Raw genomic sequence first — 24,915 nt, 5'->3', positions numbered from 1 at the left:
TCAGGAATGGGAGCTCTCACCTGCAGGGAAAGGGGCTGTGGGAGGGAAAAAAGCTCCTTTACAAGCTGGGGGGCTAAGAGTCCTCAAAGCAAAGGTTTGTCTAAAAAACATCTTCATTACTCCCCCAGAACTCCCTGGGAGAGGTGGGGAGTTCTATAGAAACACTGCTAAAAACAATCCATACATACCAGAGTGGGGTTTTTTCCTCTAAAATCCAAATCTCAGCTCTAAGAGTCATTGTGACCATCTCATTGCTCACTTCTCTTAGAAAATGAGCTCCTGTTCCACTTGGCCATCATCTTTTTGTTTTTTTCTTTTGGCCTCCCGGATTCATAAAATCCATTGCTTAAGAGCAGCTCCTTCCTCCATGAATCCTCTGAAAATGCTGGGGGCCAGGATTTATTTGTAGAAGGCCCCGGTGAATCAGTGGAGGTGACTTCAGCTGCCTGTCCTTCTGCCATTCAGCAGCTCAGAGAGAGCCAGCACAAGAGGAAGAAAATACAAATGACACAAAGGCACTCACACCACAGGACCAGCCCTGTCTGCTCTCATTTCCTCTGCTGCCAGTAAGAGTGTATTTTACTCACTGCACCACTGTCTCCCTTTCAGGTAATCCTTCATCCAAAGCTCCAGACCTTCTGCTGGCACTTTCCAGAGCCCAGAAGTATTAAATCTGGTGTTCCAGCAGTTGCTGATCTATCAATAAGAGTCACTGGACAGCTGTTCCTTCAGAGAACGGAACAGATTTATCCCTCCCCATCTCCAGCTGACTGGAAAAAAATAAAAGCTCATAAAATAAAATATGCCGAGATAAAACTTGCTAGAAAAGCAGTATTCCCACAGGGAATGGGTCACCCACTGAGGGCCTGGAGCCCTGCAGCTGCTGGCAGAGCCCAGTGTCCCTCCACACATGGCTCAATCCCCAAGCCAGAGGCATCAGAGAGCCACAGGGAATGGTGGAGCATAAGCGCTGGCTGTACTCATCCCCAGAGGCAAATCAGGATGTGGGGAGGCTGTGCTGAGGCCAAGGGGAAGGAGCACTTGGCTGGGGCTGGGATCTGTTATTAGATGTGTGCTTTTGGCACAGAGAGAGCTCCTCGTGCTGCCAGCGCAGGGCAGGGCTCAGCCCAGCACACACAAAGCTCTTGGCACTTCCTGCAGCTGTCAAAAGTTCGGGAAAAGCACGTGGGAATTACAGCTCCAACAGCCACACAACCCCAGCACAGCCAGGATGAGCACAATCCCTGAGCAGGGCTGCCCTGCAGCACCCGAATTTTTGGCAAACACCGAATCCAGAGAGCAGGGAGAGCAACAGCTCCCGGTCACTGCAGGTGGGAAAGTGAGAGATGATGAGAATTATTACAGCCCAGGGTCCCACTGAGGGCAGCTCCTGTGCCAGATCACATCCAGCATTGCTCCAAGAAGGAAGAGGTGACTGGGCCCAACCCTTCTCCCTTTCAGGAGCAGCACAAGTTGCAGCTTTGTCACTGCAAAGTTGGCAAATTGGATGTTCCCCTTGGTGACCTGCAGAGCACTTGACACACCCCAGCACATCCCTCTCTGCTCCATCTCTCAGGGATTTGGCCTTCAGCTCACAGACACTGGACAAACCCACTGCATACCCCTGCCCAGGTGCTGCTCCGGTGCCACTGGCACATCCCAGTGCTTGGAACAGGAAAATCCCCTGGAGACTGAGTGGAGCAGCAGGCAGCCCTCCTGCCAAGCAGTGCAACAGCTCAGGGATCACACTTCTGCTTTCTACCCAGCTCCTTTCCACATTATGCCTACAGAACTCAGAGCCTGGAAGAAGGAAAGCCCCGCTGCTCTTGCTCCCACCCCCTGACCCAGCGCAGAATCCCACCCACATTCCAGCACATGGAGCAGAGCTGCTGCCCAGCACAAGAAATACTGCTGCTATTCTCCTCCTGACAATACATTTGTGCCTTAACTAATAGCAGGGTTCCCATGGCAACTGCTTGTTTACAACAGAAAAACCAAAGGCACCAGCAAATCCCAGTGTCAGTGAGCACAGGAGAAATACCGAGTGTGCAAAAATAAAACTTCTGCCTGGTGGGGTTGGCTTTTCTTCCTTGAGCCTGTTCCTGCCGCCTTCCCACCCTTCTGCAGTGGGAGCAGATACCCAGGTTCTGGCACTGATCCCTTCCTTTTGAGGGGGAAAAGGGACATTTGAAGTTTGTCCCATCGCTGCTGAAAGGCAGCTCCTGGCATGGAGGATGTCCAGGGGCCGTGGCAGGAGCGTGCTGGCTCCTCCTGACTTGAATCCCTGAAGAGCTCAGAGAAGGCTCCTTCAGCACATCAGAGAGGAGCAGAGGGGTTGGACAGGGCTGGCCAAGATAATGGAAACCCCACAGAGAGCAGCCTGTCAGAGCTCATTCCCAGGAACATCCTGCCAAACAAGCACCAGGGCTTTGCTCGGAGCTGAAGGGACATGTCTGGGTGAGGCTGTACAAGGTGTGAGCTGACAAATGCTATCAGCCAGGCAGGGGGAACCAAGCTGCCTTGGGAAGCTCAGCCCATCTCCCACTGCAGATTCACAATGGCAATATCATGGACACACATCTTCACGGAGGAAGGAGGCTGCCCTGCACATGGCAGAGCTTTGGGATGACAAACAGCAGGAGTCCTGGCAGCGGCAGCTTCAAAAGAGGTGAAAGGAGGGGGAGATGCACAAGCTGCCTGCTCCAGAGATGAATTCCAGCCCGCCGTGCCCACTGAAAGCCGTCCAGAGGACAGGCAGCCTCACAGAGAAGGGCAACAGGGAAAGAAAGCACCAGAAAATAAAGCCATAAATTAATATTGCCCGACCCATAAAACAGCAGCAGCCAGACAAACATCAGAGGGCAGGGAGAAAGGCAGCTCGCCACCCACATCAAAGCTTACCAAAGGTCACTTTGCTGTCCTCCCCCTGTTCCTTTGCTGCTCCTGCCTGTATTTATGGGGAATCCTTCTCCAAGAAACAAAACTCAGCTGAGAAGCTGAGCTAAGCAGCAGGCCAGGTCTGGGCTTAACAGCTTCAACTCAATGTTTTCTCTATCATGTGAACAAAAAACAACCTCATCAATCAGTCCCTCGGCTGAGACAACTCCTTCCAAGCATCTCCTGGAGGGAAACACAACCGTCTATTGCTGATCTAATTTGTCTTTAATTACAAAAGTTACAGTAGGGCTGGGAGTGCTTTCTTAGCTGGGCCCTGAAGGGAAGGTTTGTAAACCCAAGTCTCCTGAGATTTCTTTATTAAAAGGTTATTTCCCCCTGCACTTCTGATAAGTGGAAGAGTGCACGCAGCTGGTTCACTCAACAGATCTTCTCCAATTGAGGGGATCTAACAGCAGAAGACAGAAGGGGAGAGAGGCCAGACAGTTCTGCTAATCCACACAGAGACAAGGGAAGAGAAATCAAAGCAGACTGGCAGCAGCTCTGATTCTGCAGCACTCACATGCTGGCAGAGCAATTTCTAACTCAGCTCACAGTGACTTGAGGAATCTGCCCAGCAGAGCAGCAGAAGCCAGGAGCAGGTAGCCCCAAGCAGGGAGGGAATGAGACCAGCCTTGGGTCAGCCCTGGCTGCACAGTGATGTCCACCAGGAGCAGCTCTTTGGGCTGTGACTGCAGGCAGGTGTCTGCTCCATGGCTCATCCCAGAAAAACAGTGGGGGCTACAAGGAATGGAGGAAAGCAGGGGTGGACTGAAGGATGGGGAGTCCAGGAGGACTGGGACAAGTCAGGGCCATCAGCACTCACTTAAATATCAGTGAATCCTCAAAAAACACACCACAGCACCAACTCCAACATCCACGTGAGAAACACACCACACCTTGAGGGATAACACCTCCAACACAGAACTTCCCTGATTACTGGGATGCTGCCAGCAGCAGGAGAAGCCAGGTCTTTCTCCCACCTGCTTCCTGGGTGGGACAACCAACCTTTTCCCCTGGCCCAGGTGAAGGAGCGGCTGCTCCTGACGCTCTCGGGCTCCGGCACGGCCGCCTCGCCCTGCCAGGGCTGTGGCTGCAGCTCCAGGGGTTTGCTGCCAGCGCTGCTCTTCAAGGGCGTGATGTACTTGGGCAGCCCTTTGTAGAACCACGCCCCAGACCTCTTCCAGACCTGCCAGAGACACAGATGTGACAGCTCAAGCTGGGTTTGTACAGCAAGAGAGCACAGCCACGACAAAATGAACTCCCCACCAAGTTTGGCCCAGCCACTTCCTCTGACCCCAAATTCCTCCCCAATCCTTGTCAGCCCAGACTCATCTCTGTCCTCTTTCCACAGCTACAAAACCCCAGCTGTGAAGAAGCAGCAGGTACAGATTGAAGGAAGGTGATGGCACAAGTGCTGCCTCGTACCAACAGCACAGCCTCAGTGTTCATCTCACAGAGCAATTCAGGCCAAGCCAGATCGTGTAACGAGCTTGAAAACCCCAGAACGAGAACGACACTCAAATAACCTGAACCTGCAGCAGGAAATGGACCTCCAGCACTAAACTGTAATAGCTCCTGTAAGAACAGCCTCTCCTCTCCAATTTAGCTTTAATGCAGCTTATGATGAAGGCACTCTATTAAGTATATTTAATATAAAGCCTGCTGTAAGCCAGGGGAAGGGAGAAGGGTGGCAGCTCAGACAAGGAGAAATGGCCTCCTACAAACCTAATTCTTGTGTGCCTTCCAGCAGCCTGATAATGAGCTAATGATGCAGCCAGGGCAAAAAATAAGTTAACATAGTAAAAATATCATTTTTTATTTCTTGCATTTCTGTTCAGAGCGAAGGAGATCATCAGCGTTTCCACTCCAAGTTCCCAAAGCGTTTTACCCACAGATTCATCATGATGGCAGTGGGTGCAAATGCAGATATCCCCAATTGCAGCAATACATTTGCATTTTTCCTTTAGAGCTTAATCAAAGCAGAGGGCAAGGACAACACCTGGCATTCAGGAGTTGTTCTCATGCAGGCACAAAAAGCAGCACCGTGACACTGATGGTTGCCTGGTTCCCAGTCCAGAGAGCTCAAATCTCTGTGTTTGGGGTCTTGAAAGCCAAGTGCAGGTGATCTGAACTCAGAGGGGGACCTGGTAATATGGTTTCTAAAAGAAGAGCAGCCAGCAGAAGAAAGCAAACACCTCTGTGACCCAGCACACGTGCAAGGAGAGGCTCGTGCATTACAGCAGGATCTGCAAACCACGAGGTGAGAGCATCCTGCAGCTACACCAACGTTTTCCTGCTGGGTAACCACCCAGCAGGATGGTGAGTCTGCCTTCCAGGCAAAAAGCTGGGAAGCCAGTTTCCCAACACTACAAGTTGTTCTTCTACAGAGTGGGTTTGGCAGCTCCTTCTCCTCTGTGCCAACAGCCAAAGTGACCCAGCCAGGCAGGCACAGGCTGACACAGCTCCTTCTGTCCCTTCTGCTGGCATGTGGGGACTGCACAGCAGTTGGTACAGTGTGTACAACAGCACAGGGACCCTGCAGGAACAGGCTCTGGTTTCCTAGGATCAGGAAATGCAAGAGATTTTTGAAGTGTGGGACAGACATCTCTGCACAGCACTCAGCCCACTGCAGCTCAGGTAAGCATGGCCCAGGTAGGAGCTGCAGGCTGGGCAAGCCCTGAGCTCCTTGAGGAAGGCTGGAGGTTTCGGGAGCAGCTGCACCCATGGGGCACAGCGGGAGAACAGGGACAGCGCTGGCAGCCGGTGGAAATTGTCCATCCCTGACACACACTGGGAATCAGGTGCACACACAGCTTCCCTGGATAAACTGCTGGGGAGGAAACAGCCCTCTGGTGCAGCCACTCTCTGAACAGACCTTGCAACATCTGTAATTTAATTTGGAGCACTGGAGAGACCTATTATCTTCAGGCGAGCTCCAATTTAGGCACACCATAAAACCAATCAGACACAGCATGGATGGCTGGAGCAAAGGCTGGTCACCCCCAGGTTTCTCACTACCCCAAAGCAAGTAGTTACAGAAAGAGTTAATGACATCATACACCCAGATCTGATGTGGTAACACTACTATAAAATTGATTCTCTGCATACATATTCCCTTTAAATTGGTGCTTCTAATAGAGTTTGGTCCTATTATGGCAGCAGTGAAATTGTTTTGAAATCAGCTCAAAAACAGCTGCAGCAAGATGCTCTCCCCTGTATGGATTCAGTCCCTCTGCCCCTCCAGGTTTGCAGCACTTTGCAGCACAGCCCATCCCAAAGGACCACGGATCACGTCCTGCTCTGCACATGGGCACAGGGGGCAGTTTGAGCATCCTTGGATCAAAACAGGTCGATGTTGCTGACTGCTATTGATGGCATTTGATTGATGGCCAGAGTGGCCTGACAGCAAAGTTCTTGCTTGATTTTAAATTAATAAATCTGTAACAGAGCCTTGAGAATAAAATTCCTGTCTATGAGCAGTTTACTCTTGCCAAGGAGGGGAGGATGTTGCTCCCACCAGTTCACGTTAAGGCAAAATTTGTTCCCCACGGCAGTCTGAGTTTGCGTGGAGCTGGAATTTCACCAGGGAGAGGGACAGCCGTGGCCACGACAGATAAATGCCTTTTATAACCCTGATAATGTTCCCATTAAAGTTGCATCGAGCCATCATTGCAGCTCTAGAGTGACACATGTAGAAGCAGATGGGGATTTTATCGAGCATTTTCATCGAGTGCAGCCTGAAAATGGGACCTAACAGAGAATCACTGGGCCCTGGTGAAACCCACGTTGCTGGTCGAACTTTCCCAAGCATACAAGTGCTAAAACAAGCTCCTGAACAGGCAAAAGATTAGGGCTTGCTGATAAAGAGATGGATCACAGCTGAGGGAATCATAACAAACACTCGCAGCCTCCCCACAGATCTCCTCACCAAACCACATCCCCTAAACAGAGATGCTTAGGGAAGGATCTTTGCTGCAAAGCCACATTTTGCTCTACCACCTCCTGCTCGTGCCATGCAGGAGCTGTTCCCATCCTGCAGCCCCTTCCTTCACAGCAGCCCGAGCTTGGTGAGAGGAAAACCACCACGTTTAGCTTCCCATGCTGATAGCAGCAAAGACCAAAAGGTGGGGAAGCAGCTTCTCGTGGGCTACAGCAAAGAAAAAGGCACCTGCAGATGCAGCCACCCCGGGAGGACCTTGCTGGCAGCCCCTGCCTGCAGCACATTCCCACACAGCCACTTTGTCCCAGCTCTCCAGCACGGCCCTGGCACGCTGCAAACACCACTGGCAGCGCAGAAAGAGCGAACGCTCTTCAGCCTCGTTATTTGCATTCATCTGCTTTTCCATAACACAGAGATTTCCAATTACATTATTTACAGCAATCTGTTGTCAACTCCCACATTCAGCACTTGAGGATGAAGGAAATTAAAAGGCACTGAAATTACCATTCGGGGCTTTGTTTCCGGAATAGCAAAATCTATCGCCCCCCTGACCCCGACGCTTCTCGAGCTGCACTGGCTGCCAGCCTTCAACCATTTATCATCCCCCTTTCAATCAGGCCTCTTTTTTTTCCCCCCGTGGCTCTATTCTAGAGGACACTATTTTGAGTCTAACTACTCGCTGCCACCCCCAAAATAATACGGCAGAGGCTATTGATGAGTTCTTTCAATTGCAAACAGGTGCACAGCGCTCCGATGTCGATCCAGAGTCGCCCAAAATAAGCACCCCTCTCCATCCGTGGGATGTTTTGCCAGGAAATCGTCATGCCAGGCAGGAATAACCCCGAGCTATGCTGCTTTACAATGTTCCAAGTGGTAGGAGTGGGTAAGTGAAAAGGGAAGCCCCGGGGGCAAAAGGGGAGGAGACGATTCCGTTCCTCCAGCGCAAAAATCTTCTTCCCCTGTGTGGTTTGTTGGGATAAACTGAGGAATGCAGGCAGCCATGAAAATGCCGTGTAGTGAAGGAGAAGGAATTAAAGGAAAGCGAAGCAGAGGGGGCAAATTCAAACTTTTAACTTGTCCCTGGTAGCTGACGCTCTCTTTCATATTCGAGGGAGTTTAAAAAAAAAAATCTCTCCCCCCACCCCACCGAAATCGCTTTCATGATCCCTACAGTTCTAGATGTGTCAATTCAAATGTAAATGTGCACGAGTGCTTCCAAGAGGATTTTAATTACAATGATAGCATCGCTAATTATGGATATATATTTTTAAAAAATTATATATATAAAGGGGTAATTCAGGAAGGTGCTCTGCAGAACCTGGTGGGATCAGTCAAAATAAGGCTGTGCAGAGAGTTAAAGGGCTGGGCAGGGATTTGACAAAACCCAGCAGATCCCTTTTCCCCTTCAGGCCAGGAGGTGAGAGGCAGATTTCGGCCACACACAGCTAATTCAGCATGGGCACTGCTGCCCGTGCTGTTACTGTGCTCTGCCAGAGGCCTGGCAGCAGGGAATCATTCCAGCTGTGTATTTACCCACCACCACTCCTGCCAGGCACGTTCTGCTGCTCTGACAGCTGCTGCAACGAGCCCTGTGCACCGCAGGAGCTGCTCCCTTCCTGCCCTGGCATCTCATTCCCGGGGGAGTTTCACTGCAAACCCACAGCCAGTGCTGGCTGCAGCCAGGGATCAGCACCCCCGACCTCCCCACGGCATCCCTGCAGGAGCAGCACTGACCTAGGGAGGATCAGCCCTCCACACTCTGTGTGCAGAAAGGCAAAGCAAGATCACAGCCAGGACAGGCAGTGTGGCACGAGGAGGAGGGAAGGAGGAAGGGAGATTCTTGCCCTCAAAAGAAAACGTGAGTGTGGCTGGATTTGCTTCTACCCTTGCTTGCAGGAACACTAAGCCACAATCCACATCATCCTCAATTCCACTGCCATCCAAAGACGTTGCAAAGAAAAACATCCACAGAATCCTGGAAGAACAAAGGAGGGGTTTCCATCAGCTCCCTCTGGAAACTGCTGGGACATGTGGCTCTGGCCTGAGGCAGGTGAGGTCTATTTCATATATTTGGTGTGGGGGGTGCCTGTGGGTCCCTGGGGACGTTCCCTTTGCCAGCAGGAACATCCAGGCTCTGCCAGAACACAGCACTTTCCTCCCAGCTCCTCCTGGCCCCTGGGAGACCCTGGCCCTGCACATCCCGATGCTGCTCTGTTCGGGATGGCTGGGATGCAGTCAGAATCCCGGGAAACAGCAGGCAGAGCCCATTCATCGCCTCCACTCTCCAGAAATAAGACAGTGTCAGAGCAACTCGTTCCTCATCGCTATGCAGCACAGCCTTCCCAGGGGAGGTTTTCAAGGAAACAGAAAGCAGCAGAGAAAGCTTCCGAGTGGCTGAGGCTGGGATTCCCAGAGGGATCTGTGGGCACCAAGCACTCGACTCTGACTGGAGAACTGCTGTAAACAACAGCTTTGGTGTTCATTTTCACCCAGGCAGGATGGTTATTTAATCACAACCGAGGCCAGCACTGATGTTGTCCACGCAGCAGAAGGGGGTGACAGGTACCACGTGTCACAAACTTACGCTGGTTTAAATCCAGCCTGCAGGGATAAATAATAACCTGGAAGATGTGTGGACAATGCCACCCACTGCAGCTGTTAGCTGGTGCATGGGAATGTCCAGCCCCACCATCCTGAGATGCTGGTGGGCCACAGTGGCTAAAGTCACTTTGAGAAGGGGACAGAGGAAGGGAGATACTGATTTTTTACTCCACCAGTGCTCCAGTGCATTCCTGAAGCTCCCTGCCTGGATCCCTGTTCCTCAAACACTTAGGGAAGACCAAAGCCACCCATCAAAGCCAATTTCCAGGCATTTATCCTGATTTGCCTCAACTTCCTTGCACTGGCTGACATGCCCCAAGGCTTCTGCTAATTCTCAATTCCCAAATCCCTCAAAATAAAGGCAGGGCCTGTGGGAAGACAGAGGGGATGTATGATTTGATGTCTGTGTGCCCACACTGTGACCCTTCCAACCTTCTCCTGTTCAGGGCAGCAGCACTAGCATAAACAAGAAAGGAGACAGACTTGAACCCACCTTAAAGGGAATTGAAAAATAAAGGAAAAGCTAAGGGTTGAGAGGCAAGTTGAGGCTACAATTTAGTCTGAGAAGGAAAGGTCCATCCATTTTCATCAGGGATGCACTTTGGCTGTATCTCAGGACTCACAGAGTGAGTGCTGAAGGTTATCATACCCTCACACTCTGACCACACATAACATGTGCTGGACACGTTAATATTCTCTGTCCAGTGACCAGGTTACTTATCATTTTTTTAAGAAATAGGAAAAACTCCCACAGTGGTACAGAGAGATTTAAAAAAACCAAAACAGAATAAAAGAAATAAAGTAAATTTTAGTCCCTGTGTTTCCTTGCAGAGAATACCTGCACCTGCCTCGCTCTCTATTTTGGGATCTCTATCTGGAATTCAAAACATCTGGATGATTCAGTGTATCAAATTATTATCAAAATCCAGGGAGCTGGAATGCTCTCCTCCTGCCCTACCCACACTGCTGCTGCTAATTTAAAGACCAGCTGCATCCATGCATCCCTCATCTTACCTGAACACTGATTTTGTGAGTGCTCCCACACAAAAAAAACCCTCCAAAGTAAAACCTAAGCAATGCAAAGTTTCCACAACTAATACAAAAAAAAATATATTCAGCACCTCCAACACCTGCACAAACGCTCTCACTATACTTCAAAACTTGATTTAGCAGAGCACCCAGGTTACACTGGTCAGAAATAGCTGGACTGGATTGATGCTCAAGGACCACAAGTGAAAGCCCAAAATAAATTGATGGGAACAAGTGAAAATCCGTCTGTAATCACAGAACAAATTCACAGGCCTCTCTTCAGCACAGAGCAACGAGCCCTGAAGTTGGTGGATGCTGGCTGGCAGACAAGAATTGAGGCAGCCCATTACTAGGTTTTTTTTGCAGTGTAAAGTCAAGGATGAAGGATATAAAAATTTAGAGACCTGCATTAGAAGTCTCACACACTGGCAAGTTATGGGATTTTGCAGGCAGGCAGGAAAACAGATTTAAAGGCTGCAATCCTAGTTATTTTTAGTGGGACAAATATTGCAGTTATGCTCTACATCTCTCAAGCTGTATTTAAAAAAACCAGTTAGCCAAGTTTATTTGCCACAGAGTGAGGAGGGAAAGCGTGTAAGGGAACAGTCTCTTTATGGCCAGAGCTAGAGAAACCCCACAAAGCCAGGCTCCAGGTGTGGTTTTTCTCCTTCACCCCCTCATAAAACAAAGTTGTCACCACTGTGTGTGTTTGAGCCTGCCTGGCCTCCAGCCAAGCCTCCCAAATGCCATTTTCTGCCTTCCAAGGCACAGGGAAGAGCCCACACACACTCTGCACAGATTTGGGGTGGGCAGGTGGACGCTGCTGAGCCCCATCTCCCCACAGCTGTGTTTTACCTCTCTCTGCTCACTGCAGATCTTGCACAACCACAGAGGGCGTTTCTGGGCTCCAACAGTTTCTATCCCACACTTGGTGCAAACTTTCTGAAACAAGGAGAGAGAAAAAAAGAAAAAAGGGGGGAAAAAAGTGGTGTTAGCAGCTCCCCACAGCCCCTGGGGGAGAGGAGGCTGAGAAACCCCTGCTCCAACAGCTCTGCTTTGCTTTCCTTAGAAACCTAAACCATGGCACAATTTTCCTGTTTATCCTGGAGAACCGCTGACTGTAGGAAGCTGCTTGAAGTCTGTCTGAGACTAAGACAAATCCACAGCACAGCCCTTGACTTCAGGGTAGGAAGAGAGCTGAGAAGAAGAACAAATCCAACCCCACCACCCACAGGTGTACTTCCAGAGCAGCTTTTTTACTCCCCTAAATCCTACCCCCCAGCCCCTGTGGCGTGGAAAGCAGCTGTAACCAGGCACAAGTGCAAGGCTGGGAATGTTCTCCTCCCTCCCCTCACACCCCTGGTCTTAAATCCCACATCTTCCCCCCCAGCTCAGCACACTCTCCTTGATCTGTGGCTGTTTAGGAAGTGGGCATGGCCACGGTTCCACACATTTCCTGAATGTCTGCTGGTTCTGCACAGCCTTTATTGCTGCACGAGGGAACTTTCAAGTCCCTGCTGGCATTCCAAGCCATTTACAACCTGAATCACCCAACATTACATAATGAAGCTGATGCCTATCAGCCCTGGCGTGCAGCTTGAATGAGAAATTGGATGAAACCTTTGATCCTCACAGAGGAAAAGCCACTCACAAGAGGAGAGGAAAACCACGAGGGCTGGATGTCCCCAGGTAAGGTTTGACATGTCCCCCACACCAGGCTGCTCCTGTGTCCAGGGATGAAGGTCTCATCTCCTCCACCCCACTATTCCTGCCCCCATCCTCATCCTCCCAGAGGAATAATGAACAACCTGTTGGGTCTGGTGCATCAACCCTCAACATGGTGCTCCCCAAGCCAAGGGGGATTTGCAGATTCAATTACAGGCACCACCTAAACGACCCCAAACTCTCCCTCCCCCAACGCAAAACCTGAGGGAGCAGCTCAGCCTGAAATACCCTCCAACATCCCAATCCCCACACGGATAGCACATTCAAACGCTCCCTCTAGTGGAAGTTCCCAACCGATTTTACTCCCAGCCATGAATTCTGAAGCATCCCAACATTAAAACAGCGTTTTCCTCCTCCCCTTCTCCGCAGAGTCGCTGGGAAATTGAGCATCGCTCACAACCCCTCGGAAGCAGACATAAAAATCAAGGGCGTTAAATGCAGCCCCATTTCTCATTATACACAAAACAAAGCACTTCTTTCTCCCACTCATCCTTCACCTTTTCCACATGACATCAATCCCCTCTGCATGGTAAATGGCACGCTGGGCTTTGTCTCACTGCTGCTGTTGTTAACACATCTGGCTTCGCACGCACCTTTGTCTTGCCACAAAGCCGTTATTTCCCAGAGAATAAAAACTAATACCAAAAGCATTCTTCTTAAAGCAGGAAGTGGCACTCAGAAGACCCATCAGAAATGCAGGACCTCAGCTCAGCAGAAGGGACTTGCTGAAGGTAAATTCTTTGCTGCGTTTCAGGTGCATCATTACAAATTCCTGTTATTGAATTAAATGGGCTGCAATGACACGGTAACAGAGCAGTGCCTGCCAGAAAAAGATGAACTTTAAAAGTCCACAATTCCCTGACAAATTGCTTATTGCACACAGCGCTGCATGAGTGATGGATATCTCTGGACAAGAGGGAACAAGCAGTTCACTCTGTGCTCTGCTGAAGGGTTGGCTGTTCCCTGAGTTCACTCCACAACATTAAAAAGCAGAAGGGGAGAAGCTCAGGGCATCCAGGCAGCATTGCCTTGGGCTGGCACAGAGCTGAAAAGTGCAGCCAGTCTGAAAGCAGCTGCAAAATGCACCCTGGAAAAGCAGGATCTCACTTAAATCAACCTGGATGTGAATGCTCCTGAACTGCCCTACAGACTCCAGACAAAAAGGGAATAAACATTAAAAAAATGGGAAAAAAACCCCAGCTTTTCTCTGGGGTTTTCTGGTCACAGCCCTCCCAGTGCCTCAGGCTCACACTGTGCCACCAGCTGAGGGTCACTCCTGCAAATGGACAGGGCTGGGAAGTGTCTGGAGCAGCCTCTGTCTCCTCAGTAGTGTACAGGGTTCACAGGAAGTTGGATAAAAGCCCCGTGGCAACGTGACTTAGCTGGCTCCTGACAAGGTGGGAGCAGAACTGCCACGGGAAGAAGGCAGGAATAGAGCACATCCTGTTATTCCACATGCCTGAAATACAGGAAACAGCCAAGAGTCTCCTGCCAGCCACCAGCCCTTTATTCTCCACAGCACACAGAGACCACGCTGCTCTCAGAGCTGCTCTCATTCCAACCAGACCTTTCACTCCCCACTGCTGCTTCCTTCCACACCCCTTCCTTAAAAGCTGCTGTCTCCGTGGTTTAGGACCCAGGGGGGCTCTAAGATTTGTGTTTCCTTTCCCAGGCACTGCCTTAGAAGGAATCTTCTGCATCATCCCTGCATCCCTCGAGCGATTTCTGTGCACAGGCTCCAGTGGAGGAACCTGCTCGGCAGCAGAGCTCACAGCAGCCTGCTCTGCACGAGAACTGTGTCCCACAAGAGCCAGCAGTGCCAACTGGCAGAGGTGCCAGCATGAACCAGCCCATGGCAAAGCAGCAGGTTTTACTCAGTCAGGAACACTCCAGCGCCCAGCAGGTGCCCTCACCTCACCACAGGCAGCACGCTGAGATGAAGGAACTCCCAGAGGTGACTCCCCAGGGGGGAAGATGGGCTTCAAGTGCAGGAAAACCAGGCTCCCAGCAGAGGCAGGATGAGGTGGTTGCCTTGGAGATCATCATCTCCACAGCAATACAGATTAACCCCTTGGCTGTGGAGCCAAGAGCAGCAGGAGTCATCCCTGGGCTGCTGGCAGAGCAGGGCTCTCCCTGTCAACAATGCACACAACACAGGCAGTCCCTGAGGAACAGGGCTGGAAAACTTACACTGGTTTGGAGCTTGAGGATGGACTTGAGCCCTCTTGGAAGGTCTCAGGGCAAACCTTGCAGTGAGTAGCAGCAATGCTCACAGGCTCTGTTGTGAGTTACCTCTGATGGCTGCACATTTCTGCCCCTTGTCCCACTCTGCAAACCCCAGCTGGGAGATGCAGAGGGGGCTGGCACAGCCCATCCCAGCACTGAGTGCACCTCAGGCACTTCAGGATCCTGAGGAATCTCTTACTATCCCCGGGCTGCAAGAGAAAACTCGATGGTCTGACAGCACCAATGAGAATAAAATCAGTTAACCTTGCAGAGCTCTCCAGCTTCCAAGGGGCCTGGTGGCATTTCCTAGAGAGTTCTGCTGCCAGGAACAGGCACGTGTGACCAAACCCACCTTTTTGCAGTCCTGGCAGAAGACAGAGGAGCTGCCCAGCAGCCCCAGCATCTCCCCACAGAGCAGGCACTGCGAGAGGCCGTTCCCCATCGCGTTCTTCCTCATGTTCTCCAGCCTCTCCACCAGGCGCCTGCGGGCAAGAGGCAGAGCAGCAGTCACAGCACTGCAGGAAAAGCTTTAAGTGCTCAGACCAGGGCAAGTCAAAAAGCACTGGGAGAAGGCAAAGGAGTTAAACCTGCCAAGCCCTCTCCATTTTTCCATCTCCCTGAAAGCAGCACAGCAGGCACTGCCGTGCCCACGTCCCATCAGAAGCAGGAAGGCCAGACTGAAGTCCAAAGACCAAAATGAGCCTGGCTATGGCACAGGAGTGCCAGTAACTGCTCCCTGCTCTGTTCCACAGCCCATTTGGAGGACAGGAAGCACATAAGCATGCACAATGTCTGCAACAGCAGGGCTAGGAGAGGGGAGGAAGGCGGGAGAAGCAATTAGGATGCAGGGTGTGGAGAGCATGCAGAGCAAGGTTGCTCTGCCATGAGATCACTGCTTGGCAACCTTCAGGCCTCCATCTGTAGAGGGGGACAGCAGCAGCCAGGCCATTTATCAGCAGCAGCACCAGCAGGAAGCGATCCTGCTATCCATGAATCCCATTCTCATTAGTGCTAATGTCCCATCCACCAGGAAGGGCCCATTCCGAGAGCAAAGCAAGGGCTGTTTGAAGGAGGTACTGCCCGTGGTGGGGAGGTCAGGCTGCACAGCCAGACCCAGCCATCATTACTGGATTTATGACCCTCGACTTGGACTCCAGCACAAAAGAACTCCTGGGAGTGAACAAAGGCATTTCAGAGAATGCTTCACCATGGGAGCTGCAAGGGTAGCACTTGCTGCAGCTCAGGGTCACTGGCCGCTGCTGGGGTGCCCCATTTATCACAAAAACATCGCTGTCACTTCTCATTAGCCCTCGCTAATGAGCGCTGCACAGGGAAGCAGAGAAGCAGGAAGCTGGGCCTGCTGGCCATGGGCTGGGAGTCCCAGGGGTTTCCTGTCTCATGAACACAAACACTGCTGGAAATGCTGCAGGGCTGCCCAACTCCTCGGCTTTAAAGGCACTCAGTGTAGGACGATCACAGACATAGCTCAGGCCAGACCTCCAGCAGGACTGAGCACAAACAGGAACCTGCAGCAGCAAAAGGTTGTCTGTAAATTAAATAATTCAAGCTAGCAAACCCCATCCAGAGGGCTCAGCCAACTAGAACATAAACTCATTCTCTGCTCCAGGCAAAATCCCAGGGGCCTGGTGCGGACAAGGGAAAACCTGACTGCACTGCCAGCAGTGATCCTGAGCCACCCGTGCACCAGCCCAGCACCTTCCCTGCCTCTTCCAGAGCCACTGCCTCAGCACTGTCCGCATTTTCCAGGGACTGTGTCAGGGCTGCAGCCTCAGCAATCCCCAAGGCTCAAAGAAGGCATGAAAAGACTTCAGAGAGAGGGAAAACATGACATCCTCCCCAATGGTCGTCACCTCCAAACAAGCAGCATGGGAGGGGAAAATCACTGACCTAAGGGATGCTCTGAGTGATGGAGGCTGAGCTCAGGCAGCTGGGAGAGCCACTCCTGTCTGTGCTGACCTTTCCTTGGGAGGGAAGGGGACAATGAACGTGACCGTACCCGATGCGCTGCTGCTCCACCATGTCCAATCTCTCTGCCTTGCGGATGACTCCCAGGATGACCTCAAGCTCCTTCGGGCTCAGAGCCTGCATCTTCCTCTGCTTCTCAGTCTGGAATGTGTGCACCGACCAGCCCGTCTGGAGCCTGTGGGAGGGGGTGGAGGGCAGGACTCAGCTGGGAAAGGAAGGAAAGCACAAAACCCCTGCCCTGCCCCACAGACCGAAGCTGCCCCGGCACAGACCCACGTGAGGGTCCCCTCAGGGAAGTCAGTTCCATGACTAAAGCCCAAAGCAGGAGTCTCCTCTCTCTGACCACATTTCCAGCAGCACCGAGTGCTGTGCTGTCTCTCCTTGCCCTCTCACCTCCCTTTCTGCTCCAGTTTGTATTTTCCCACTCCGAGCCCACATTCCTGTTTGCCCATGAAGAGAAGCAGCGCCCCTTGGGCTGCCTCTCCTGGGGACACCCTCGCTGGCACCCTTGGCACCACAAATGCCAAGAGCAGACTCCCAAACACAGGGATCACCTGCACCCTCCTCCCTGGAAGGTCCCACATCCCTAATGCCCTCAGTTCAAAGACACAAATCGCTGGGCATGCCTAGAAATACAAATTTGGCAACATCCTCCCTTGGTCCAGCCCAGGTTCACACAAGGACTTCAGCAAACCCTCTGTGCCTCACATGCAGCAGCTGATGTTTCTCCTTGGCTCACTTGGCGACAGGCAGGAGCTTTCACAGCTCAATTAATTAATTACCATTCAGGAGGGGTTTGGAGGTCACTGGATAAACTTATGGCTGCAAGGAGAACGCATCCTCAGGCAAAGCTGTCTTGCTGAGGCTTTCTGCAGGCTGGGGAAGTGCCAGGGGAGTGCACTGCTCCCAGCCAGGCAGCCCCCTCAAAACATGGGGTGTTCCCCTATTTTCTAACCCTCTGCAGCAGCAGCTGAGCCCAGGGGCTCAGGCAAGAGCAGAGGTGGCACAGACCCCGCTGCCAGGGAAGGAAAGCATCCAAGAAAAATGTAGCTCTAGTGCTTGACTCATCCCCACCCTTTTAGTCTTTAGGTTATGCAGTAATTTTAACTTCAGGGGAAGATGAGATCAAATGACAAGTTCCTAAAACAAAAAGGTGCTGGCAGCTGGGGGATGCTATCAATTATATTTAGGGTGCCGCAGAGATCTGAGGCTGCCTCCAAGCTCTTCCTATCACCCAGGGGAGGGCTGTGGGATGGACTGCCATGGGTGCAGGATGAGGCCAAGAGCCCAGCGCTGCACAGAGACACCAGGAAAGCTGGCAGAGCAGAGCTGAGAGTGGAAGAGGAGGAGGAGGAGGAGGAGGAGGAGGAGGAGGGTGGGGAGCACTCACTTGGCTCGCAGGGCCAGCTGCCGGTCGTTGGGGCAAACCCAGGGGCCCGTCCCGCTGCCAAAAATCATGTCAGCCATGGCCCCAGCCTGGGGAGGGGTGGCAGGGTCACACCTGAAAGAAGCGAACAGCAGCCACTCTTGCAGCAAAGCAAACAGAAGTGATCTGCCAGCACACAGACTCTCACCCACAGACAGAGAGAAAAACATACCATCATCATCCTCATAAAATACAAGCCAATAAATACCTCATACCTCCAAGTACCTTGAAGGCAAGGCTGGAAGTTTAGATTTTATGGTATACTCTCAAAAAAAAAAAAACCAAAAAAAAAAGCCAGACACTCTTTGTCAGTCCTGATTTTTCATTTCAAACTAGAGAAAAGCGTTGTCTGTGAGAATAATCTCTGCCTCCCCACCTCCAGAGCCCCAGCGCTGCAGTTCTGACAGAGAAAGCCACTCCAAAGGACACAAAGAAGCTGCAGTTGCCTTTTTTTTTAACCTCTTAATGGGGTAACAAACAAAAACCCACGCGACAATCAGCATGAATAGTGGCAAGTCATTTCCTTCATTAAAACTGCCTCCATAATAGCCTGATATTTATAACTCCAGCCTACAATAGCAGCTTGTTTGCATTCTCTGATGCTTAAGACAGCACCTCTTGCAGCAGATCTGCTGTGGCTCCTGTCCCCACCATGGTCACGCCAGTGATTCCTTGTGAAATGAAAATTCCACTGAACTGATCAGAAAAGGCAGCAAGAACCAACTTCCAGATGCTCCTGGGAGAAACATCCTCCGAAGAGACTCCGCAGCTGAGCAGTTCTGAGTCCTATCAGCAGCTCAGATGAATGGAAAGCACCCAGGGACAGGTACAGCCAAAAGATTTCAATGGATGCTAAACTCGACTTGATGTAGAGAGCTTTTAACCAGCTGGATTTGCTCTCCAGCAGAGTGAGTGTCTCACAAGCCCTAATGCATGAATTTCCAGGTATTAATACTTGTCCCCAGCACAGACACTCGCCAGCTTTGAAACTGTACCTGCTGGGCAGAGATAAGGTGTTTAATGCTGGTTGGCACCCAGCAGTCAGATACAACGGCAGGCAGGGTGTATCACCTGCCAGCTGTGCTGGAGTTCCCAAGCAAACACTTTTCCCAGTCTCAAACCCCAGCACGCTCATGCAGCAGGGCTGTACCTACCCCTGCTATCTGCTGCTGCCACGCAGAGCTCTGTGCTGCTGTGCCAGGCACAGCCTGATGGCCTTGGCCCCCTCACACATCAAACTCTCCCTCCTGTGCTGAGCTCACACATCCCCCAGCAGAGAAACGCCAACCTGTGGCACAGAACTGACAGCTCCCTCCTGCCAAACCCCACCTCAGCCCCCAGAGTTACAAACAAGGAACCAGTTCCCTCCTCTCTGAACATCCAGTTTCTGGGGAAGAATCTGAAAATGCAGTGCTTGCAACAGGCAGGAGGGAAGAGGAGAAATGTGTGTGAAAAGGGTGAAGGCTCAGAACAGCACTGACTGTTCAGCAAAGTGAGGCATGGAGGAGATGGGAAAGCTGCAGGAAACAGGGCTGAAGGAAGGACAGACAGAAGTGTCACACGTGATTTTTTAAACCTTTACTGCGTTAGTCAAGGTGATGGCTTTTGAAAGAGACCGTCCCTAAAAGAAATCCTTGAACCCTGGCACCGACTGCTCTCCCCGCTCTGCTCAGTGCCACACACTGGATTTGCATTTCCATTCGGTCCCAGAACACCTCCTGCTCTTTTAATCTGCCTCACCATCTCAAGCGAGGAGAGAACACTGAGAACACCTTCCCCACACACATCCTACAGCCTTTTCACACACCGGGGAGCAATCAGGCATGAACAGCAAAGGAACACAGAGGCTCCCGCCCTCAGGCCTGGGTTAGAAGCAGAGAGAAGCTACAATTTCACACAGAATGGCTGACCTGGGATTTTCCAGAGATTTCCCAAGCCTGTGATGTGTGGTTACAGGATTATATGCACATGTAGCCCCCCACACAAATGCATATATTAAATTACTCTTCAGCTGCACCATGTATTCCTCCCTCTCACTCAGGAACACCTGAAGAATAGCACAGCCCACACTCTGTGTCCACGCAGGGCTCCAGGCAAGCAGCCTGTGGTGGCTGGGGGGTCTTTGGAATAAAAGCTGGAGCTGGAGATGAGCCCCACAGCACAGCCAGGGCAGAAGAGTTTGCTCTGCCAGCAGCTGTGCTTCCAGGGTGGCAAAAGCTGTGCTGGAAGCATCTGCCCCTCCTCAACAGAGCTTTATCTGCTCTACCAGAGCTGAAGGCGAGTCAGAATAGAGCACATGAGCTGAGCATTTTTCTCAGGAGATGCTTCGAGGCATTCTCCAGCCTCACAGCACAGTGAGCTTTGCTCAGCGTGACTGAACAAAAACAAGCAATGTCATGGTCTTTTGCCTCTTGTTACTCAGCATACGCTTTCTGTCCTCCACCATTCCCTGAGCAGCATCTGCAAAGAGAGAAGGCAAACAAAGCACAGCCTGAAGAACCATCAGATCCCAAAAGAGCCTTCAGAGAGATTATTCCCTGAAATATTTACAGGAGCGTTGTCTTTCGGCAGCACCGGGATGTGCCGTCTGCTCTGATGGGAGCTGCTGCCTTTGCACCTTTGCCTCTGGAAGAAGCCTGGTGGGGACACACCTTGGAGAAGGAAACAGGAATGGGACTGCAGGGCACAGTCTGCTGGGGGGAAAGCAGGACTGGAGGGAAAGGACTGTCTCTCATGGGCATGGGAATGACGCCAGAGGAGTGGAAGCTGTGAAGCATCTTCCCTCTTATCTCAGTACAGGACAAGCAGTACAGGGAAACCAGGAACTCCCAGATAGCAACACCACGCCAGCCTGGGGAGTCATTTCCATGGGCTGTGGTGAAACATCCCCCTCGTGCAGTCCTGCATTCTGTCTCAGAAATACTCGTAAGCACCGAGCCATCCCCTCCCTGTCTTCCTCTCCTCTCAACAAACTACTGAGGGGTAGAAGCAGCCAGTCTCTACCAGTGAGAGAGCAAGAGAAATCCACAGCTCCTGGCCCACCTGCAAGTGCCCTGCACACAGTTTGACAGCAAAGCACAAGCACTGAGTGTCACAGAAAGAAAACCTCCCACTCCAAGATTCTGCATTTTACCCGAATTCAGAATTCAAAGGGGAGCTCTTATTGATATTCTGTGACCTGCTTTAAAACCACTCCACCTGTTCATTCCTTTCCTGTGATGGAGGAAGTCATGTGAAACAAAACCTCATTAAATCTGAGTCCACCTGGCTGCCCTTGGCACGAGGGAGGAGCGCTGCCCTGCAGAGCCAACCCTTCATGTGGGGCCAGGAGCATCCTGGAGGATGCAGAACCGAGCACATCCCTGCCTGCAGCTCTGACGTGGCTCTGTCTCTGCTGTCTCCACGATAAGAGTTGTACTCTGGCAACCAGAACTGAGAACATGACTTCAGTCTGGGAGGGAGAAGCTTTCCAGTGGGGCCTGAGCAAAGGGAACAATGGCAGGCAGACACAGCCCTCGGACATGGTGCTCTTCAAAGAATTTCTGAGAAGGAAGCCAGGTTTTCTCAGCAGAACATCAACATGGACATCATGTATTGTACCTCAATAACTGAGCACAGACACAGCAGGTCATACTTGCCACCTCACCAGCTGCCAGAGCAGATGCTTAAAGAAGAATATAAGATCAAAGCACAACACAGCAATGCTTATCCAGATCACCCTCCCAGCCTCCAGAGATTCCTGGATCATGCAGGGCCTGACCAAGCCTGCAGCTCTGTATTTAACAACCTCAACCTTTTCCTGCCCCGAATTTACCAGCTTGCTTTTTCAGCATCATCTCACTACACCAAGTCCCTTCCCCACTCCTCCACCTCAGACATGTTGACTTTACCTTGACTACATCAAACTTAAAGCTGAAGGGTTGACACTGGGGCACTCATGGCAGCAGAAAAACCTCCTCATGCAGTGACAGCACAGCCTGCACCAGCTCATTACGGGTGCCCACGAAGCATCAATTCCTCAGAGCCCTGCAAATACAAAAACGTCCTACCCAGGCCCATGAGGAGGCCTGAAAGTCAGCTTTCCTTTGCCTGGTTATTTCAGCTGAGCAGCTTGTGCCTAGATTAATTTGTTTTCATAGGAAATTAATTAGACAATTTTTTTTTAAATACTTCATTTAAAAAAAATCAAAACTAAACAGTCAGCTAGAGCCAAGCTCCCAATTCCCAAGCTGTGCTGTGCCGGTGCAATTACCTCACCTGCTCCTGGGGCGTCACCTCCCCCAGGATTCCCAGGTACCTGCTGGCCCGTTTTTCCCTTCCAGCGGCTGCTCCCTCAAAGGAAGCAGTGTAATCACTCCCTGCTCCTGCCAGACCCCATTATCCCTGGGGAACCTTGGCAACTGAGTGAGTGTTTGCTCGTGTTGCCATGACAGAGGGTAAATGAGTGGCAGGCACTGATAAGGTTAACCCAGCCCACCAGCCGGTCCCTTTTCCTCCCAGACACAGCAGGGAAAGGTTATTTGCTCCAGACACCGCTCTCCCCCTCGTGTTTTAAAGCCCCACGGCTGTATTTCAAAGCACATGGCTGGTTTGAAGTGGCAGAAAAGCCCTGGGGGCCGTAGGAGCGTGCGGAAGATGCGCACTTGGCTTTGATGGTCTGGCCAAGTGGAGCCAGAGCAAGGCTGAATCAGGGCTTCAGAGAAGTTCTTCTCACACACAAACCACTTTGAACTGCTCATTCACACCCACATCCAGCAGTCTGTCAGCCCCTCCAGCAGGAGCCTGCTGGAGGCACCAATAAAATGCTGTAAAATGATTTTATAAGGGCTAAGCAGGCAGCAAGCACGAGCACAGCAGAGCCAGGAGATCCCCAGCACCTCTGCCAGGCAGAGAGACACCTGGGCATGGCTGAGGAGCAGCCTTTTGCCATTCCTTATGAACCCTCAGCAGCACATGGGGAGCCAAGAGACACAGGGAAGCCACTGTGATCAGGCTTGACTTGCAGCTCTGCAGCCCAAGCCAAAACACGTCACCCAAGCAAACACCACAAAGCTTTGGGACAGCAGCTTAAGGACTCAATCAGACAGACTTTCCCCAGTCTGTCCCCCCATGAAAGCTCAGTCTAAGCCAGCAAAATGGGGACGACCTCATTCAGATCCTCATTCTGGTTGGCCCAGCCCAAATTAAACACCAGCTGGGAGGTGTCCTCATGGTGTAAGGCCAAGCTGGCAAAGAACTGTGTGAGGATGAGGTATGGGGGGAAAACCAAGAAGTTTCCTACCCACCAGAGCTGCTTCCCAATCCCGGCAGCAGCAATAAGAAGCCAAACTGCTTTTAAGAAGGAATTTATAAAGAGCTTTTAAAATACAATGCCCTGGAGATCCATGCCAGTCCTGTGAGTGGGAAGATAAAATCAGCTCTGCAGGAAAGCCGACATCCAGCACCAACAATCCTTTATTGAGGAGAGGCACTTGTTAGTGTGGCTACTTGAGATATGGTGAGTTGTGAAAAAAAAAACAGGTTTTGCCAAAGCAAAGCAGCCTCCCAGCACCCCTTGATGCCGGGGAGGAAAGCCAGCACGGTTCCACCTGCCAAGGTGTATCTTTATTTATCAGACTTTGGACCCATTTCCTCCTGATCCCCAGCCAGGCAGGTGCGTTACGCAAAGTGAATAATTCATGAAGACAGCAGGCTCTCTCTGACTCGCGTTCTGGGGCAGGTTGATCTGGCATAGGCCTGGGAGAAGCAAATTAGCATCTAAATGGCCAATTAGAGAAACTCATTTCATTATTCTGATATGCTAAAAAGCTCGGGAGGCCCGAGGCTGGCGTGTGGCATCTCCCAGCCTCCAGAGAAGCATCAGGTTTCTTAGAAAGAATCGGACAGAGGGAAATGCTGAGCACAGGCCAGCGTTTGTCAAGGAATCCCCTGCAGAAGAGCCACGTGCCAGGGAGTTTCACGGGTAACCTCGGGTGAACCAGGAAAAGAACAGCTCGTGGCCAGTGGAGAAGCTCTGCTGAGCAGCCAGGCCTCGCCAAAAATTCCCTCTCCTCTGAGCCACAGGCCTGCCAGCACATCTGGAAGATGGAATAACTTTTCTCAGCATCCTCAAGGCATAATACTGGTTTTAGGCATCCTTTGAACAACACCACAACCGTGGCCACTCCAAGGTTTTTATCGCCCTGGTCATCGTTGCTAGGAGCAGAACGAAAGCCGTGGACTTTGACCAGGTGCTGGAGAGCACCTGAGCCAACCTGCAGCACCCCAAAAACCCCGAGGGTGGGCACAGCATGACGTTGTTACCCGCACATACAACAGCCATCATCCCAGAGCGCCCAAAAATCAGGACACGCCATCTTCCACGGAATGCACGTGGCTTCCCCCGCCTCACAACCCGCGCAAGCCCAACAGCAGCTCCCAAAAGCAGGACGTGGCTGGTAACTTTCCCACATGGCTTTCACCTCCCATCTCCGGCTGGTTTCCCTCCACATCTTTGCCCCTTACAGTTCATTCCCTTGAGGAGCCCAGGCTCCCAGGACACATCCCGGCGATCACCCAGCTGCTCCCGGAGCGCTCTCCGCAGCCTTTCCGGGAACTCTCCCACCCCTGGAGCCCCGGCTGTGGGTGCCCCGGGCCCCTCCAAGCTGCTCCCCATTCCCAGAACCCACGGATCCCGGGCACGGCGCTTTTCCTACAGGTGCCCGACAGCCGGTGCGCGCCGAGCGCTGAAACTCAGCTCCAACTCCGCCCGGAGCGCCCCAAGCCGCGCCGAGTTAGGCTCAGCTCAGCCGAGCAAAGCCGAGCCGCTGCCCCCCGCACCCACCTGCGCTCCGGCCTCAGTCGCGGCCGCTCCGCGGAGCCGCTGCCCCGGCGGGACGAGGCGGAAACGGAGCCGCACCTGCGCCCGCCCCCGCCCGCCCTCCGCGCGTCCCCTGCTGGCCACCGAGCGGCCCCGAGCGGCGCTGGGCACCGCCAGATGTGCGCTGGGAGAGGCTGGAGGGGATGCGGGCACCGCCAGATGTGCGCTGGGAGAGGCTGGAGAGGA

The 24,915-nt window shown here is 52.0% G+C and overlaps 1 protein-coding gene across 8 annotated transcripts in view; it reads right to left on the bottom strand.

The window, feature by feature from the left end:
- Nucleotides 1-24,773, bottom strand: part of RPH3AL (rabphilin 3A like (without C2 domains)) — a 32,699-nt gene extending 7,926 nt beyond the window's left edge. The window contains exons 1-7 of one of the 8 annotated variants that reach the window (XM_042026369.1): nt 24,694-24,752; nt 21,761-21,896; nt 17,835-17,945; nt 16,476-16,619; nt 14,811-14,940; nt 11,363-11,449; nt 3,943-4,123 (exon numbers count right to left, since the gene is read on the bottom strand). In XM_042026369.1, coding sequence (XP_041882303.1) covers nt 3,943-4,123; nt 11,363-11,449; nt 14,811-14,940; nt 16,476-16,619; nt 17,835-17,911 — 619 coding nt within the window. In that variant the 5' untranslated portion in view covers nt 17,912-17,945; nt 21,761-21,896; nt 24,694-24,752. Of the gene's footprint in view, nt 1-3,942; nt 4,124-11,362; nt 11,450-14,810; nt 14,941-16,475; nt 16,620-17,834; nt 17,946-21,760; nt 21,897-22,122; nt 24,664-24,693 lie in introns of those variants that run through there. The other 7 variants (XM_042026373.1, XM_042026375.1, XM_042026371.1 and 4 more) reach the window with 7 other exon arrangements.
- Nucleotides 24,774-24,915: the final 142 nt, after the last annotated feature.

This window comes from Corvus kubaryi, unplaced genomic scaffold, assembly GCF_017639235.1.
Source record: "Corvus kubaryi isolate FWS band 111438036 unplaced genomic scaffold, C.kubaryi_AGA036_p1.0 37284, whole genome shotgun sequence".
Taxonomy (NCBI): domain Eukaryota; kingdom Metazoa; phylum Chordata; class Aves; order Passeriformes; family Corvidae; genus Corvus; species Corvus kubaryi.
This window is presented reverse-complemented; position numbering and strand designations above follow the sequence as displayed.